At 66.3% G+C, this 16,708-nt stretch overlaps 2 protein-coding genes across 2 annotated transcripts in view; one reads left to right on the forward strand and one right to left on the reverse strand.

Moving 5' to 3' along the window:
• Nucleotides 1-188, forward strand: part of PLCH2 (phospholipase C eta 2) — a 24,537-nt gene extending 24,349 nt beyond the window's left edge. The window contains exon 23 of the mRNA XM_006903946.2: nt 8-188. Coding sequence (XP_006904008.1) covers nt 8-188 — 181 coding nt within the window. The remainder of the gene's footprint in view (nt 1-7) is intronic.
• Nucleotides 189-2,755: 2,567 nt separating this feature from the next.
• PANK4 (pantothenate kinase 4) overlaps nt 2,756-16,708 on the reverse strand; it is a 14,483-nt gene continuing 530 nt past the window's right edge. The window contains exons 2-19 of the mRNA XM_006903917.3: nt 13,333-13,420; nt 12,836-13,050; nt 12,129-12,312; nt 11,756-11,848; nt 11,307-11,460; nt 11,033-11,214; nt 10,430-10,511; nt 9,644-9,744; nt 7,713-7,868; nt 7,039-7,151; nt 6,677-6,764; nt 5,687-5,838; nt 5,103-5,158; nt 4,917-4,966; nt 4,418-4,522; nt 3,999-4,099; nt 3,816-3,884; nt 2,756-3,283 (exon numbers count right to left, since the gene is read on the reverse strand). Of these exons, the coding sequence (XP_006903979.1) occupies nt 3,070-3,283; nt 3,816-3,884; nt 3,999-4,099; nt 4,418-4,522; nt 4,917-4,966; nt 5,103-5,158; nt 5,687-5,838; nt 6,677-6,764; nt 7,039-7,151; nt 7,713-7,868; nt 9,644-9,744; nt 10,430-10,511; nt 11,033-11,214; nt 11,307-11,460; nt 11,756-11,848; nt 12,129-12,312; nt 12,836-13,050; nt 13,333-13,420 (2,203 nt within the window). The 3' untranslated portion in view covers nt 2,756-3,069. The remainder of the gene's footprint in view (nt 3,284-3,815; nt 3,885-3,998; nt 4,100-4,417; nt 4,523-4,916; nt 4,967-5,102; nt 5,159-5,686; nt 5,839-6,676; nt 6,765-7,038; nt 7,152-7,712; nt 7,869-9,643; nt 9,745-10,429; nt 10,512-11,032; nt 11,215-11,306; nt 11,461-11,755; nt 11,849-12,128; nt 12,313-12,835; nt 13,051-13,332; nt 13,421-16,708) is intronic.

Raw genomic sequence — 16,708 nt, forward strand, 5'->3', positions numbered from 1 at the left:
GCCGGAGCCGCGTGCGGGCCATTGCCAGCCGTGCGCGCCAGGCCCAGGAGCGGCAGCGGCTGCAGGGCCCGTGGGGGCCCCCGGAGGAGCGGGGCACCCCTGAGGGAGCCTGCTCAGAGGGCCAGGAGGGCTGCAGGGATGCGCCCGCCCCCGCCAGGAGCGCAGCTGGCCTTCTGCTCAGACTCTGACCGGTGCCCTCCCTGGGGGGCCCACTGCTTGCTCAGGACATGGGGTGCGCTTGTCCCCTGCTCTCCACCCCGCCCCGCCTCCTGGGAGGACGGCAGCCCGTCCCCAGGGCTGGGCGCTTCACAGTGTTTTAAAACATAGACGTAGATATTTAAATTTTTAGGGACAAAACTTCTACATTAAAACGGTGCCGAGTCCCAGGATTCTTTGGTCTCCAGCTGTGTGGGTGCGTGCGGGTGCCGCGTGTGCCCACCGTGCGCACCCCGGGCCGCCCCGCTGCGTCTGGCTTGCTCCGCACAAACCCAGCTTTGTATGGGACGCGTCACACTCTGTAAACTCCTGAACGTGACTCTGAATAAGCGCGTTTCTCCCGCTCTGTGTGGGGCCGCTGGCTGGTCCCCGCCCGCCCGTTCCCTCTGTGGCCTCGTACGAAGTGTGGCTGGTGCCAGAAGGGCCCAGAGGAAGCCCCAACCTGCTCCTGAGGGCTCAGCTGGACCAGCCCCCCAGGGTGGAGCCGCGACCCCCATGTACACCTCCTGCTCCTTCCAATCCCCACTCTTGGGGGCAGAACTTGGCCCTGGCCAGGGACCCCCTACCCCGCTACCCCACCCATCCCAACATAGGTTCCAGGACTGGCCCTTCCATGGAGAATCTGGGGTGTTGGTTGGGGCACAAGGGGCAGCCCCAGGCCCCACTGCCAGGAGAAGCACCCCCTCTCGGGGCAGGTGGACACGGGCACGGTGGCTGGAAGGCTGAGTGATGGCTAGTGGGGGTGCTCTGGGGGTGTTCTCCCTCACTGTGGGAGAGCTCAGCGAAGGCCTGAGTGAGGGGTGTCGCTCGCCCGTTGCCTCCCAAGACCCACCAGGCCCTCCTCCCTCCTAAGGTCTGGGAGCATCTGTGTGGGGGGGCACCTAGTCTCAGATGGAGTGAAGGGGTAGGCTGCAGACTGCAGGGGGCAGGGGGGCCTCAGCCAGGGGCATCTGAGCCCAAGTGGGATGCTGGCTGCTGGGCCTCCCAGGACGGCGCCCTGCCTCCTAAGAAATGGGGGCCAGCCCTCATCCAGCCCTGGGTGGACGCTGCCAGGAACCACAGTTACCTCCCGGGAGCTGTTCTTAACATCCTTCTGCTCCGGCTGGGTAAGGGGCAAAGTGTCTATCATGGGAGAGGGACCGGAGAGAGAGGAGTGTTCAGGAGCTTGTGCTCAGAGCCACGGCCCCCCCACCGCCCCGGCCTGCCCAGCCGATGCTCAGGGGCGCGGTGCTGTGGCTCCCTCCTGAGGGCCAGGCCGGGCAGCTGGGAAGACCCTTGGGGCTTCGTGCCACCGGGCTGGGCTGGGCCCCTCTGCACTGGGGACCCCGGACACGCCAGGCAAGCACCCCTCCACCACTGGGGAGCAGAGGACAAAAGGCAGGTGGGCGAGGAGGGGCCAGGGAGGCTGCACAAAGGCGGCCAGGTTGAGCTGAGTGGAGGTGCAGGCGGATACGGTGCAAGACCGTGGGTAGAGGTGGCCTCGCCAGGGCCCTCTAGCTGGCTGCGCCCTCTGGTGGCTGCCTGAGGCAGTGCCAGGCTCCAGCTCTGCCGCCTGAGCGGCTGCTTCGGGGTCATCTTGGGGTCCGGGGGCTGTGGGAGCCACTTGCTGGCAGGGCCACGGGTGTGATGGAGCGGGGCTGGCAGGCTGCAGAACCGGCCATGGCCCCACACGAGAACATGGAAGGCAATGGCAGTGACACCCGGGCCCTATCCTTTGTCGAAATGGGGCCGCTGCATGTCCCAGACTGCGGAGCAGTTTCCCGGAAGGGGGTCCGTGGCACCCGGCTTCTGCGGCCAGCAGGACAACAACTGCATGGGGGCCTCAGTGACGAGGGAAGGGCAGGCAGGAAGGCGGACGTGCACAGGTCCCTGCAGGCGACACCAGGCGAGCTAGTCCTCAACCCGCCCCAGCCCCCGCGTGTCTGCATTCTCCGGGGCTGGGCGCCCGGGGGCCCTAGCGCGGCTTGGCCTGCTTGGGCCAGAGGCTGCTCCATTGTGCCACGCTGCAGTCCTGTCCCCAAGGCCACGGTGGCAGGACCCGCAGCCAGCCCATCTGGGCAGGGGCTTCCACCCTCCTTAGAAACAGACCTCACATAGTCCCTTCTCGGTCTGGCATAGAGAACAGCCTCGCAGCTGCACTGATGTGGCATCTGTGGATCCTGTCTGCACCCCGAGGGGTGTGTCCAGCTCGGGGGGCGGGGAAGCCTGGGAGCAGCGGGCACAGGCTCAAGGCCACGACAGAACCCAGGGGTTCTGATCGGCTCTGGGCAGGAGTGCGCCTGCCACCGGCCCTCGGGCCCTCGGAGCCCGCGCCCCCGCTCGGCCGGCTCCTGGGCCAGGTGTGCTGCTCAGCGCCCTTTTTGGCCCCGTGCGCAGCTGGGCTGAGGCAGTGGGCATGGCCCACAGGCAAAGTGGGCCCAGGAGTTCTAGAAGCCACTGACGAAAAAGGCCCCACGCTCGGCCTCGGAGGAGGAGGGGACAGCAGGGGCCCAGCCGCCACCGAGCGGCTCCCAGCAAGCGAACGGCAAAGGCACACAGCTCGGTCTCGCTCTAGAAACTCTATTTGGTGTGTGCCTCGAGCCAGCGTCCTCTGTCAGGGATATAGTATATATTTATATAGATATATATATAAAAGATCATGTAACAGTTAAATATGTTCCACTACGATGTCCCACGGGACGAGCTCGTGTCCCCAGCACGCACCCGGCGCCACGAGCGTGTGGCCACATCCAGCACACGGGGCTCTGAGTCGCAGAAGCACAACATAAACATTCTGACTTGAACACGGTTTCCCTGTCGTCCTCGGAACACGTCTGACAGTGACGAGCAGCGCAGTCCGGCGGGCCGGGCGCCTCACTCGGCCGGGACCTCGTACTTGAAGATGACGCTGAAGAGCCGGCCGCCCAGCCGCTCGGCCAGCCAGGAGTTCTTGATGACGGCCAGCTTGAGGCACTCACAGCGCAGGGCCGCGTAGTAGTTGGTATGGACGGCACGGCCCATGCCCTCGATGACCACCAGGTCTGTGCCGCGCTCCCGCACCAGCACGGCCAGCCCCTTGTCCAGGCGGCTTCAGGGAAGGAGAGGACAGTGAGGCAGGTGCAGGCCACACCTGGTGCCTCCCACCAATGGCCGCGGCCAGCCTGGAGCGCGAGGGGACCCCACCACCCCTCCAGCTGCGTGGGCTCCGTGCCCAGCAGGCCAGCAGCAGCGGCAGCCTCTGCTGAAAACCGGGCCTCAGCGACACTTCTCTACTTTAGCCTCAAAGGGACTCTGCTCCTTTTCAGGAGCTTCATCGTCCTGCCCTGCTGGTTAGGAGTGGGCCTGGGAGAGGGGTCAGGGGACAGCGGGGTCACCACCAGAGACTGAAGGGCTGATGCAGCCACCCCCACGTGCTGGCTCTGGGTGGCGAACAGCTCGTGTGCAGAAGCCCCAGGGCAGACAGCACAGAAGCAACGGCCTACTCGTCCAAGGAGGGTCTCGGGTGCACAGCCCGCCAGCTACAGCGGAGGAGCCCCGCCCCCGGCCCCCAGCCCGTGCCAGGCAGACCCAGTGCTCGGGGCCGTGGTGGGGCCCCGGGCCGACGCGTCACAGGTACCTACCTGAGGTCCAGGCAGGGCGAGCTGGAGCCTGTCTGCGTGAGCAGCAGCCTCTCCTCTCTGAGTGCCGACCTACGGGCACAAGGGGCCGGTGCCATAAGCTGGCCCCGCGAGCCGGCCCCCAGAAGCTCCCGCCACGCCCCTCGCTCCCTGCGCCATGGGCCCCAAGCCTCCTGCCAAGCTTACTGGATGATGGGGTCCATGGCTGCGATGCGCTCGGCCACAATGAGGGACTCGCTATAGGTCACGTCGTTCAAGGCAGGCCCCGAGTTGCACGCCAGGATGACCTGCGGCAGACACCCGGGGCTTCTGAGGGACCTTGGCCGCCGCCCGGCACTGCGCCAGGCTGTGCCCGCCCAGGGCTGCGGCTGTGAAGCACGGCCCCTGGGCACCCGTCACTGCTCAGTGACCCCCAGATCAGGATGAAGACAGCCCAGGCACTGGGACAGGCTGACCCCGAGCCCTGTGACACACGCTCTTGGCCGGTCACCTCCTCCCCACCGAGCCCCCGCCTCCCCCGCACCTACCTGCCGCGCTGAGGAGCGTGCCACCCCCACCGAGAGCAGAGGAGCTGGGCAAGGGCCCCGCGTGGCCCTCACACTCACCTCCGTCCCTCTAGACAGAAGCTCCCTGACAAAGGGGAAGACTCCCAGAATGACGTCTACTCCACTGTTATCTGCGAAAATTAAGGCACATTTGTGAGGGGTCCCCTGCAAGACAAAACCAGGGCGTTTAGTTGGGAACAGCGCGTCCAAGCCTCTCAGAGCCCGCACTCCGCTCCCCGCGGCTGCAGCTGCCGGGCCCCAGGGCGCTGGGGGCAGGGCCAGCCCATGGTCTTCAGAACCGCCGGCCCAAACGACCTAACTGGCGGTCCCTGCGGGAGTCCGACTTAAACGGGGGACGGTCAACTCAGACTGGCGTCTGTGGGGGAGACCAGGAGCCCTTGGCACACTGCCCAGGCCTGGCTGGCGCCCTGGTCCCGCGCCTGTCCCCGCCCTGTGTTCATGCCCGGCAGCTCCCCCCACCCCAGGGCCCGGCCGGTCCCGCTGCCCGGGCCCCTGTGCATGCCGCAGCCGCGGGGCAGACGGGGGCAGCTACAGGTACCTGCAGTCTCTGGAGCCACTTGTCATAGCAGTCCACCAGCCAGGGCCGCCCTGGGGGACACAGGGACAGTCAACCGCGGCCCCTCGGGGGCAGTTGTCCTCACCACCCACTCCCGTCTCCAAGGGCTGGGTCCTCACCTCCCTTGCTGGGCCAAGTCCCCCCTGAGGCTACCCTGGGCACCCCTACCTTCCAGCTTCCTCTTCGCCTCCTCGAACCCAAACTGTGGGTCACATTCAAGGACTCTGCACGGGGGAAGAGAAGACAAAGTCACAAAAACCCAAAGCTCAGCCTGCACGGCTCGGTGTGGACCCCAGACAAGACCAGCGCGCTGCCCCCACGGCCGCTGGTCAGTGGAGCACAGGCTCGAGCCCCGACGTGTTTGCAACGCGCCTTCATTTCAAATGTTAAGTATCGTTTAATTCCTACTCCGTGTGGTGACCATAAACTTGGACTTCACTGCAAACGCCAGCCCCAGCCCTGAGGGGCCACTGTCGGAACGGGCAGGGGGCTGGGTCTGGATGTCTGGCTGGCGGCACAGCCGGCAGAGCCGCCGCATTCCCTCCTGAGGGACCACAAAGCCCTAAGCAGCACCACGGCCCCCAGGTCCCCCACTGCCACCCGCCATGGGCTGAGCCGGGCCGAGGCCTGCGGCTGGGATGCTCCACCCTGGCTGGGCCCAGGTAGCCTGCAGGGACCTGCAGCCATGTGTGGCCATGGGGGCCGAGCTGGACTGAGGGGTGTGGGGTGGGCCATGGCCCAGGGGCACCTACTCAGAGACGGCCTTGGCGCCCCAGTCGAAGACATTGCCCGCCAGCAGCCCCTGGGCCAGGGCCAGCTGCCGGTCGGCCCAGCCCAGCGCATCCAGGGCGCGGACCACGCGCGGGAAGCTCTTCAGTGCCACACCGTTGTCTCTCTGCTTCACCTGCGGGGCAGAGACCTGCGTGAGCGACAACGGCCCCCCACCCCCCCGCAGGGCAGAGGGGTGCCAGGTGCCCTGCTGGGGGTGCTGTGCGGCACGCACACTCCGAGAACGAGGCACTCGGTGCGATGCCCTGGCATGGCTTACACACGCTGAGGTCAGACCGGAACAGCGCTGGTGGCCAGTGTGCGGATGCCCTCAAGGCACGGCTCAGGAACAGGGCCAGCACCCCTCGGCGCCATGCCCTGACCGCAGAGCCCTCAGCACACAGGCCCCCGTCCCCAAATCCCGGTCCCCAGACTCCCAGTGAGACGGGGTGGAGGAATCAGTGGGCTGCAGTGGCCCTGCCCACTACTCCCGGACACCCAGACCCCTGGTCAGTGGCCACCTGCCAGGCTCTGGCTGGCCTGTCACTCCAAGAGCAGGTCTGATGTCCACAGACACCAGTGCCGAGACTCCTGGCCAACCCCACCCACAGCTGGGCCGGCTCCCTCCTGGCCAAAACCAAGGTGGCCCTCGCTCAGGCCAAAGACTTCACGACCCAGTCCTGTCACCAAGTCAGATGCCTCTCTCCCACCACGAGTCCCCCCACTGGCCACTGGTTGGAGCCCCCAGGACACTCCCTGCTCTGCGGTCACTGTAGGGCCTCCGACCCAGCGCTCCTCAGTGGGCACCGCCAATCGGGGGGCAGCCCAGCACTCAGGGGACAGGCCTGCCAGGGCGGTCCCAGGCCACAGCCCGTCGCCAGTGCTGGGGGTTGGGCTGCCACCAAACCCGCTTGCCAGACGACAGGACGCCCCGGCCCCTGCGTCCCTGCGCCCACGCGGAAGGCAGCACTCACTTTGGAATACGGGTCTGGGAAGTTGAACTCATTCAGACAGTGCTCCCTCGTGTCCAGGAGGCTCCGCACGGTCAGGGTCCCGTAAGCACTGAGGACAGAGCCAGGCAGGAAGTGGCTGAGCCGGCCAGCACAGCCCTGCTCCAGGGTCCCCCTCCCAGGGTGCTGGCGCCAGCAGGGGAGGCGAGGCCCAGGGCCCCGGCTGGCTGGACGTCCCAGTGTGTGCTCGGGGACGTGCGCAGGGCCTCACGGGACTGCAGGGCAGCGGCTGGGCCCCGCGTGAGCGCACCGCCCCCGGAGGGAGCGCCCCGGCCCCACTCGCTGGCCGGCTACGCACGGCCCCCCGCAGGGCGCCTGGCACTCACAACGGCTGGTGTCGCAGCGTCTGCAGCTTGTCCCAGTACTTCTGGCGGAACTTCTCCGCCCTCTCGGCTGCGTCCGCTGACCCCGGCTGGCTTGCCACAGCACGCTTCACCACCTGCCAAGGACGGTGGTCAGCAAAGACCTGCCGCTGCCCCCGCACATGACCAGGTGGCGTCGGCGGGAACCACCGGTGACAGGCCAGTCTGCTTGGCCTTCCCCTGGGAGCGGGAACAGGGGACACCACACTGCACCCAAGGCTCAGGCCCACGTCACCTGACACAAGTCCCCACATCCTACTGGTCACGTGCTCCAAGTGGCTCTGGACATCCTCAGATCCCACGCGGGGTGGAGGGCGGACCCCAGGGGCCTCTCAAGGGGCTTTATGGGGACTCAGCTGTTCCCACGGGGCTGCAACAGCCTGAGCCGCCGCTGCTTAACCCCTGGGCCAACCATGTGCTTTCTGGAGACACGCAGCAGCTAGCCAAGTGACTGGCGTGTTTGTGAGACCCGTGCTCGCTGACGCCACACCCCAACAAAGCACCGGGAGTCACACATCCACCGAAGCACCGAGGGGCATCCCTCTCGCCTCAGACACAGACGCGCCCCCACCCTGTACCACGCCTCCCGAGGCCCTGGAGTGCCTACACACAGCGTCCGCGACGCCCCATCCCCTCACCCCGTCCAGGGCCTCCTCGAAGCAGGTGAGCCAGTACTTGCGGGCCAGGGCGTCGTCCGTGAGGTCAACCGTGTCCGGCACGTAGGAAGACGGGTCCAGGAGAAGCGGCAGGTTGACCAGTGGTCTCTCCAGCCGGTCCATTTCCAACAAGTCGAACTGGGAAGACGAGAATGTGGACGCGTCAGCTGCTTCTCCTCAGATACCAGAACGACCGTCTGCAGGTTCTGGAGCCAGCTCTTCAGTGAGAACCAGGCGGTCGACTAGCTGCGCATGCCACAGGCGCTGCCCTCACTCACTGGCCGGTGGGTCCTGGCCCTGTGGCTCCCACCGAGGGTCTGTTCCCGGAAGGCCAGGCGACCCCGTGGGGGCACACAGCACCTGTCCACAGCGTGTCTGCTGACCACACGTTGCGACCAAAACAGCCTCCCCAGCTATGCTCGGCGAGGGCCGGGCCACGCACGCCTGGCCCGAGTGTTCTTCGAATGGGTGGCCCCTGACCCGGGGGCCGAGCTCTACGAGGCAGAGCAGACCAGGCGCGTGCGCAGCGGCCAGGGTTCCAGGATGCGAGCGGCAGCCACCACCGCCTCCACCATCCCCGGAACCCGGTGCTTCTCTGCGTGGCGAGCAGGCGGGGCGGAGGGGCGGCGTGTCCTGAGCTGGGACGGTCTGGACACGGCCCATCCACGAGGCACGCGGTTTTCAGAGCTCGCGTGTGCGGCTAAGTCTGGCCTGGAACCACTGAGCAATCTCAACGCAGGTAAGGAAGGGGGCAGAGGTCACCTTTATCACGGGCTCCCAGTGTCCCTGACTCGCCGGTCTTCGATGGCTCTCGCTCCTGACAAGCTGGCGTCCCGCCGTCAGCTCACCTCGCTCAGGCCACGTAAACAAACCCACAGAAGTGACCTGGTCCCTCTGCACCGCAGCCCAACCCCCACACTGACCGCGCAGGGCCACACGTGGCCTGCCACCCACACCATCTTGCCAGAGGACAGCCCCGTGTCGCCCTGCAGCATTGGCTGCAAAGTTATTTCCCATGTAGCTCAGATTTTAGACTGTGGAGTGGCATCCACATCACCACCCAACAAATGGGGGCTGAAAAACGGGGAGACCCTTCTCCATGCGCCGGTCACCACTGACCAGGCTTGGGGCCAGGGCCTGGCCGGCCCTTGGGAAGAGCCCGGTCAGGACCGCACGGATGGGGAGTGCGGGCGGCGATGCGGGCCCGGCGGTGCAGACCGCAGGGTGCCCCGCGTAGGACTGTCCTGGACATCCTAACTCAGGCACATTCCTGAAACGCTGTCTGCCTCGCGAGGGAATCTGCGTCTACGAGGTCAGAACCCGCAGGCTGGTCCGAGGGGGCATTCTGACGGTGCCCAGACCTGTCGCGGGCACCCGTCTGGCCTGCTCTGACAACTGCTCTATGGCTCACAAGAGTGACCTGCCGTTTGGGGCTGTCAGGAAGTCTGCAACAGCCCGTGCCACCATTTCCACCAGGCCACGGCCATGGCAGCGGCATCCGCCGTGTGGCTGACACTGGTGCCGGCTCAGCAGGCTGGGGAGCCCCCGCCCGTCATGGCGGGCTGCACCTCACGAGGGGACTGTGGGATGGGCCGGAGCCTCCCGAGCAGAGCGGCCTCTGTGCGCCTGGCACCACCTTGAAACTGTCAGGCAGACAGGGTCTAAGGCGGAAGGGGGGGACGCGCTCCTGTGACTCTGGGTTCTGACCGGTTCTGCTGTGAAGGGTCCCATGCCCCGGGGAAAGGCACCCCCAACAAGCCCAGGCTCCGAGAACACACACGTAGGACGGGGGAGGAGGCAAGCTGCGGGCGCCTGCTTCTCCTCAAAGTCAGGGGTCGGAGCGCCCAGTCCCAGGGGCTGCCATACACGGGGGTTTTCCTTAGGACCCCTGGAGACCCCGGACCTGTACTCACGGTTCCGCTCCTTGCCCGCTGCGTCGGGCCAAGCTCAGGCGACGAGCTCATCAGGCCGGAGCTGCCTGCGTAGTTCTCGCCCCAGCTGTACTGGTTCGGGTCTGCAGACGGGATGCAGGGTGTCAACCCGGGGGACCGCGGGGGGTGACCACCACGCCAGGCGGGCCAGGGGTTTCGTCCCATGTCACTCTTTCTCACTACCACTGGAACCTCCTGAATGACCTTTTAAAACTTAAGAAATGTCCCCCTAACTTGTCTCCCACGAGAAAGTGAACTGGAGGCCAGTGAGGGACACGGGCTGTTCCAATCGGCACCGACCCCCGAGGATTGTGCCTGCGACACCCCCTGCCGGTGGCCTTCAGAGCACAGACCAGCAGGGCCTGGGCCGAGGAGACCGGCTTGGCTGGCAGCAAGGAGGTAGGAGCAGGAAGGGAGGCCACGTGCCTGTGGTCCTTGCACGGAGCCCTTGTCACTCGCAAGGACCCTCGGGCTGGTCACGTCACAGACGAGGCCACGTGAGTCAGTCTCCACTGCTCCGCCAGCAGAATCACACACAGCGAAGGGCCCGCCACGACCGGGGAGGGGTCCCCAAAGGCCACTACGTCTCACTCGGCCTCTGCGGCACAGTGCGGACGACCGAGCTGGGGAGGGCTAGCTCGTTCACTGTCGCGGACCCTCTCCGGCTGCTCCCTGCAGCCTCGCTGCGTCCACCTCCCCTGGCCGCACGAGCCCCCACGCCGCCCTGACGCGGGTCCAGGCCACACCCTACGGCCACTCTCTACTCACTGTCTTGTTCGGCTCCTTTCAGAAACGCTCCAATGGCCCCCAGGTAGCCCTCGTGTCTCAGGAACAGTGCTTGGACTTCCCCCTGTGACGGCGAAACCCCCCTGAGGCGGGCGGGCCCCCCGCACACAGCTAAACCCGCCCGGCTTCGGAGCGACCTAGCGCAGGTGGCCTGCCGCTGAGTGCGGGGCCCGAACTGCCCATGACGACTCACGAACAGAACTGTCCTCAAACGCAGAGTCCAAAAGCCTGCCGTTCAGGGAGGCCTGAGGGGAACCAGCTTCTTCGATGACACACAGGCCCGCCCCACCACCCTGCTTGCCGGCCCCACAGCACAACAGATGGCTCAGAGCTCAGGGGAGCTCGCCGGCAGCAGGAGACAGTCCCCGGAATGCTGGCCACTGGTGACGTGCCCATGCTCTGGGACGGCCATGGCACCCAAGCACAGGACGCTGGGCAGTGGGCGCCCAGCTTCTCGGCTGCCTGCCTTCGGACCCCTTCGCCCCTGGCTGGGCTAGTTCTGAAGACCCTGGGGGTCCTCGCGGGAGTGCCTGGCAGGAGCGAAGCCCAGGGCAGCGGCCGAGGCAGGAGGCGGAGTCCCGGTACCTTGGAGAAGAAGTTGATGCTGTAGGTGATGGTGCGCATGGTGACGGGGTGGCCGCGGATGAAGAAGCCGCCGAAGTACACGCGGTCCAGGCGGTGCAGCCTCGCGTAGAGGCAAGCCAGCTGCCCGATGTCGTTGCTGATCATGTGCAGCAGGCTCTTGGCCATGTCCTCCTGGGAGAACTCTGGGGAGAGACAGCAGGGGGCAGAGTGCTACGGGCGAGAAGCCAGAGCGTGCAACGCGCCAGCGCGGGGGGCGCGCCAGCGACGGTGCTACCTCGGTCGGCGGTGGCCGACTTCCCAAAGCTGCTGGCGATGAGGTTGCCGCTGAGCCCCAGGGTCTGGTAGGCCCCGCCATAGATGTCCTGCACCAGCATGTCCACGTTGGCGTGCTGGCCCCGGGAGGCCAGGTGCAGCAGCTCGTCAAACTTCTGTGGGGACAGGGAGGACGGGAGCGGGTGAGGTGCCAGGGTGGACGGGGTCCCTACGGCCCAGACGCCAAGCCCGAGGAGGGCAGCAAGCTGTGCACGTGGTGGGGAGACAGGCAGGGCTCCCGGAGCCCCCAGGGGCCATGCTCTGGCCACCTGGACACCCATCCTTCAGAGGCCCCTCAAAGAGCTGCTTCTGTAACAGGACCAGCCCGACACAGCCTGCAGCCCAGGCACCCTGCGAGGATGCGGGACATGCAAGGCAGGGCAGGGCCACCGTCCTGCGGCCGCCGGGTACCTTTGTTTTGGTGAGCAGAGCCCCGAGCCCCCAGAAGGTGCCTCCTCCGATGGAGCTGCCGCCGACCCACTCGAACTTGTCCTCGGTCTCCACCTGGGCACAGAACGAGGGAGAAGCAGGTCCCGGGGGTGCGGTGGCCCAGGGGTGTCCCCCGGCACGGATAAGATGTCCTTGAAGGCCACGCCTGGGCGGGAGGGGAGTGCGCCCCGCTGACAGCACGCAGCGGCGCTCTGCACGCGGCCCCCTGCCGCGAATGCAGACCGCGGGGGCTGCGTCCGCCGAGCCCTGTGCCAGCCCGGCTCCGGCACACAGCAGGCGCTCGACACGCCTGGGTCGCCCCGTCGCTCAGTCACCTTACAAAGCCGAGCCTCACCTTCACGATGGACACTCCAGAGCCGATGTTGACGAGGAGGTATGGGAAGATGTTGGGGTGGTTGGTCTGGAACCGGAACTCGGGGTCGGAGTCTTTCTGACACACGAAGGCCTCGTGCGGGATGTTCTTTAGCACGAAGTTGCACCCCTTTATCAAGCAGGTCATCACGTCCTCCTTGTCCACTCTGCAAGGGGAGGGGCCCAGCCACTGAGGACGGCACGGGCAGGGCCAGCACGGCCGCGGGGCTGCTGCGGCACCAGGGCCGCCCTGGGGACACTGCTCCCTGCCCTGCCACCCCAGCTTCTGCGAGGTGCGCATGGTAGGATCGCCGGGCCTCCGCGCTGAGACTCGCAGCAGACGGCCAGCTGAGTGCACCCAAAGCCCGGGACGCCCACTGTAGCGATGGCGCTGCCTCAGCTCCCACGTGGTGCCATGGCCCTCGGGGACCTGGGGGTGTCGCCCTCGGCAGTGGGGCAAACTCTCCCCAGGCCCCATTTCCTTCCACGCACCCTGCGCCTGTCCCCGTGCACCTGCATGCCGAGCTCCTGGGGTCGGGCCACCTGTATCCTGCTGTGACGCGGCCCGGAGCCCGGCCCCAGCACCATGAGGGTGAGAGAGGCGGGGGTGGGGGGTGGGCAGAGCAGGGCCTGCTCCAGCTGCCCCCGCTTCGGAACCCGATGCAGAAGCCGAGGCCACGACCCACTCACCTCAGCTGCAGCTTCTGCTCGATGAGGTCCTTAAACTTGTACGCGCCGCCCCCGGTCGCCGGGATGACCTTGGTCTCCGTGTTGACCAGGTGGTCTCTGATGAAGTCCAGGCAGGCTTCCATGTAGGCGTTCTCGAACTTGACAAAGTGTAGCCGGGCGCTCACCTCCTCCTGGACGGAGACCTCGTAGGGCGACTCGTGGTCCTGCTCCGTGTCCTGCGGGGGGAGTAGGCATCTATGTGCGTGCCACGGACACCGGGCCGCTAAGCACCCACCCACTCCCCTCGTCCACGTCTCCGAGGAGCACGGGCAGGTGGAGGTGCTCCCGCCCTGCCCTGCAAGGCAGGGGCTGCGCCAGGAGGCGGATGGGGGTACAGACCCTGGAAACCTCCAGGGAACAAGGCTGACGTGGGCAAGCAGCAGTGGGACGGCTACCCGAAAACGAGATGGTGCCGGGCCCGAGCCCAGAGCCCGCCGACCCGGACGCCGGAGGCTCACCGTGCCCGAGTGGTCGAAGGACCTCACTTTGGCGACTTTGTGCTGTACCGTGGAGTAGTAGGCCAGCTTGGTCAGCGATCCCCCTGCGGTGAGACACAGACGGGCCGACTCAGAAGGACGGAAGGGACCGGCAGCTCCACCCTCCACACACTCTCTGCAGACGGCCCTGTGCACGAGGAGTTCGGTGCTACTTGAACTTGAAGACCCCGCAGGCAGTGGGCAGCGGGCAGCAGGCAGGGGGCAGGGGCGAGCCCCGAGACCAGAGCACTCTGCTGCCTTTGGACAGGCCTCGCACCAGCCAGGCGTGAGCGCCCAGGCCCCCTCTGCACCGCGTCCCAGACGAGGTGAGCTATCCTGCTCTGGGACGGCCTGGTGCTCGTTAGTAGTCTAGGAAAATGCTGTTCAAGCTCGGATCTTGAAAATGACCCGAGAAAAAAGCTGACGAATCCCGCTTTGACTGACGAGCCCACACGTCCCTCCGTGTGGAGACGAGTGGGGAGAGTGACTGAGGGTGGGCTCCCTGGACTGAACAGGCAGCGGGGGCGGCATTCACCAGCGCTGTCCGGGCGCGGGGCTGGAGGGCGGTTGCCCTGCCCTCCGCAGGCTCGGGCTAGGGAGGCGGCCTGAGGCCCGCAGCGACCAGGGGAGGCCACCAAGGGTCCCGGGGTCTCATCCCCACAGCCAGGCCTCAGTAAGGGCCCTGAGGATGTGGCGGGAGACTGGGTGTCAGGAAGCAGAGAGGCCTGCGTCTGCCTGAAACGCACTTCGGCAGCAGATTCAAGGCTGAGCTCTGCTGAGCCCTCTTGGGTGGGAAGGGGGGCGACAGTGACGCTCCAGCTGCCCTAGAGGCTGTGAAGGCCCTGGGGGGACAGACAGGAGGAGAAGGGCCCCATCGCCACAAAATGATTCTGAAACAAAGGATTTCTTATGGGGCCAGACAAAAGTAAAGCACGAATCCTCACTACGAGAAAAAGGCACCTAAGATTATTTTCTGACGTTTGTTTTATGACAAGATACTACAGGAACGTGTGAAGAGCACTCGGGTTGGCAAACAGACGTGGTGCCGCCGAGGTCTGCCAGGGCCACAGCTCTTCCTGGTACCAGAATCACACCGCCTGTCCCGGGGTGGGCCTTCCAGGGCGGCAGACCAGAGGCTCACGCTCGCCTCCAGGCCATGAGCTTAATGAACACACAGAACCTGGTCTGCGGCCTCCGGGGCCTGGGCCAAGTGCCCTCCGCTAAAGCACATGGTGCCCAGGTCGCAGTCGACCGTTTCCTAAAATCCAGGCGACACAAAGTGGCGAAGATGGATTTTGAGAGACTTGTCGAAAGTGCCTGTAAACAAACTGCCCGGTCCCAGACCCAGGTTCAGCCTGTGTGTTCTTTCCGTCAGCTACAGAGCATGGCCAAACGCAGGTGCTGGGGTTGCTAGGAGGGGCGGCCTGAGGCGCGTGATGTACCCACTGCCGGGACTGCCTCCTACTCCCCAGGGATCGGACGGGGTCTGGAGCGCAAGAGAAGCCACAGCCCTTGACCTTCGAACAGCAGGAGCTGGGCTATGGCTGGCGCCCCTGGAATTAAGCGAATGCCGGCCAGCCGGGGGTCACACTGACAGGGGCAGGGACCAGGCCGGCCAGCGCACCGTCTCACGTGCCCTCTGCGCTCCCGTCCGGCCCACGCTCCACCTGGCGACAGGCCTCACTGGTGGGAGGAGCCTGCTCGTGGCTTTCCTTCGGCACCTGGGCCAAGTCCTCCCAGTTCACCCAGACCCACCACGTGACGCCACTGTCCCCACTGTCACCCTCTCTGACCTGTCCTTCCATGCTGGACACCAACAGGGGCTGGACACCCTAGCACATGTCACCACCCTGTGGCCCCTTCCATTTCACCTGAGGGACCCCACTGCTGCCTGGCAGACACCTGAAACCAAGTGTGTGTTGGCAGGCAAAATGTCCCTGGTGCTTCTGAAGAGGGGACCGACCCCCCCCATGGTCCCAGGTGTTGCATTGAGACGTAAGGGCTGGCCAAGCGCGGAGCAGCCAGGCTTTCCTGCGTGGGGGGCCGCGTGGGAGGAGCAAACGGACAAGCCTGCTCGTGAGCCAAGCTGGATGAGCACACGGGGTCTGGGGTTCCTGGCTTGGGGACCACACCTGAGCCACGGCCTCCGCCAGCCGTGCTAACAAACAAGGCCTGTTCTTAATAACAGCGAGCGTGTCCTCTGAAGGGACAGGACCCAGACTCGGAGGAGACTTCCAAGAGAGAAAATAAAGACCAACACTAAAATCCCTCTGAGCGTCCTCCCAAGGAACTCAACCTGGCCTTGGACCTGGGAGCGGGGCGCCCCTTTTTCTGTGGCTGCCAGTGGCCCTGGTGCGCACAGAACCACAAGGTGAGCCCCATGGCGAGCCTACCTTCGGGCGTGTTTCAGAAACATGCAGGGCTGACGTGCTCCCTCAGAGCCGAACCCCCACGTGGAGGGCGGCAGAGCGGGGTCTGAACTGGCTCCCCGCTCCCCAGGACTGCTTCCCCCTCACCCTCGGCCACACCCCATCCTGGCCTCTGCCACCTCACACTTGCCACGGGCCGGTCCCCCCAAAGCACAGCCCTGCCCCTTGGAGGCCTCCCCATCCCCTACCGGAACATCTCACAGGGCCCCCAGACCCTCCCAAGCCCTCTGAGGTGTGCGAGATGGGCACTCAGGCCCCCACCATGCTTCCACGGTCACCACCCCCACTTCCTGGAGAACATCTTCCCTCAGCCTGGACTCAACGGACCCCCAAGCGCAGGGGGCCGGTGAGTGCCCTCAACGCATAGGACTCCATGACTACAGTGAGTCTACCCTAGGTGCCCCAACTTCTCTGAGGGGTCCGGTCCAGCATTTAGGGAGCAGTGAGGAGGGGTCGGGGTGGCGCGGGTGCTGGGCCTGAGAGCAGACACCGCCCTGCTCCTGGGTGCTTGACCGCCCACACTGGGCTGTGGACAGGGACAGGCAGACTCGGGCCCCAGCCCAGATGCCCCCAAGGGGAGAAGCACGAAGCGGTGTGGTCTACTCCCCAGGCCTCGCCCCGTCAGGCCCCACGTCCTGACAGGTGCCAGGGCAGCAGAGTGGCCGAGGGTCGGCTGCCACCAGCCGGGGGACCTCTCCATGCCGGGTCCTCGTCTGTGAGAGCGGGTGGCTGGGAGGTGTCGGGGCGTCCGTGGGGGAGAAGGCCGGAGCGCGGGCCCTGGCGCCGGGCACGGCGGGGGTCGAGTGCGGGCCCCGGGGGCTCCCCAGCAGGCCGCGGGAGACTCAGGCGCTTCTGACCAGAGGCCCGCAGAGGTTCCGAGGTCCCAAGTCCGGGCCGTCCACGCTCCCGCCAACGGCCACCGTCCGAGC

This window comes from Pteropus alecto, unplaced genomic scaffold (genome assembly GCF_000325575.1).
Source record: "Pteropus alecto unplaced genomic scaffold, ASM32557v1 scaffold700, whole genome shotgun sequence".
Classification (NCBI taxonomy): domain Eukaryota; kingdom Metazoa; phylum Chordata; class Mammalia; order Chiroptera; family Pteropodidae; genus Pteropus; species Pteropus alecto.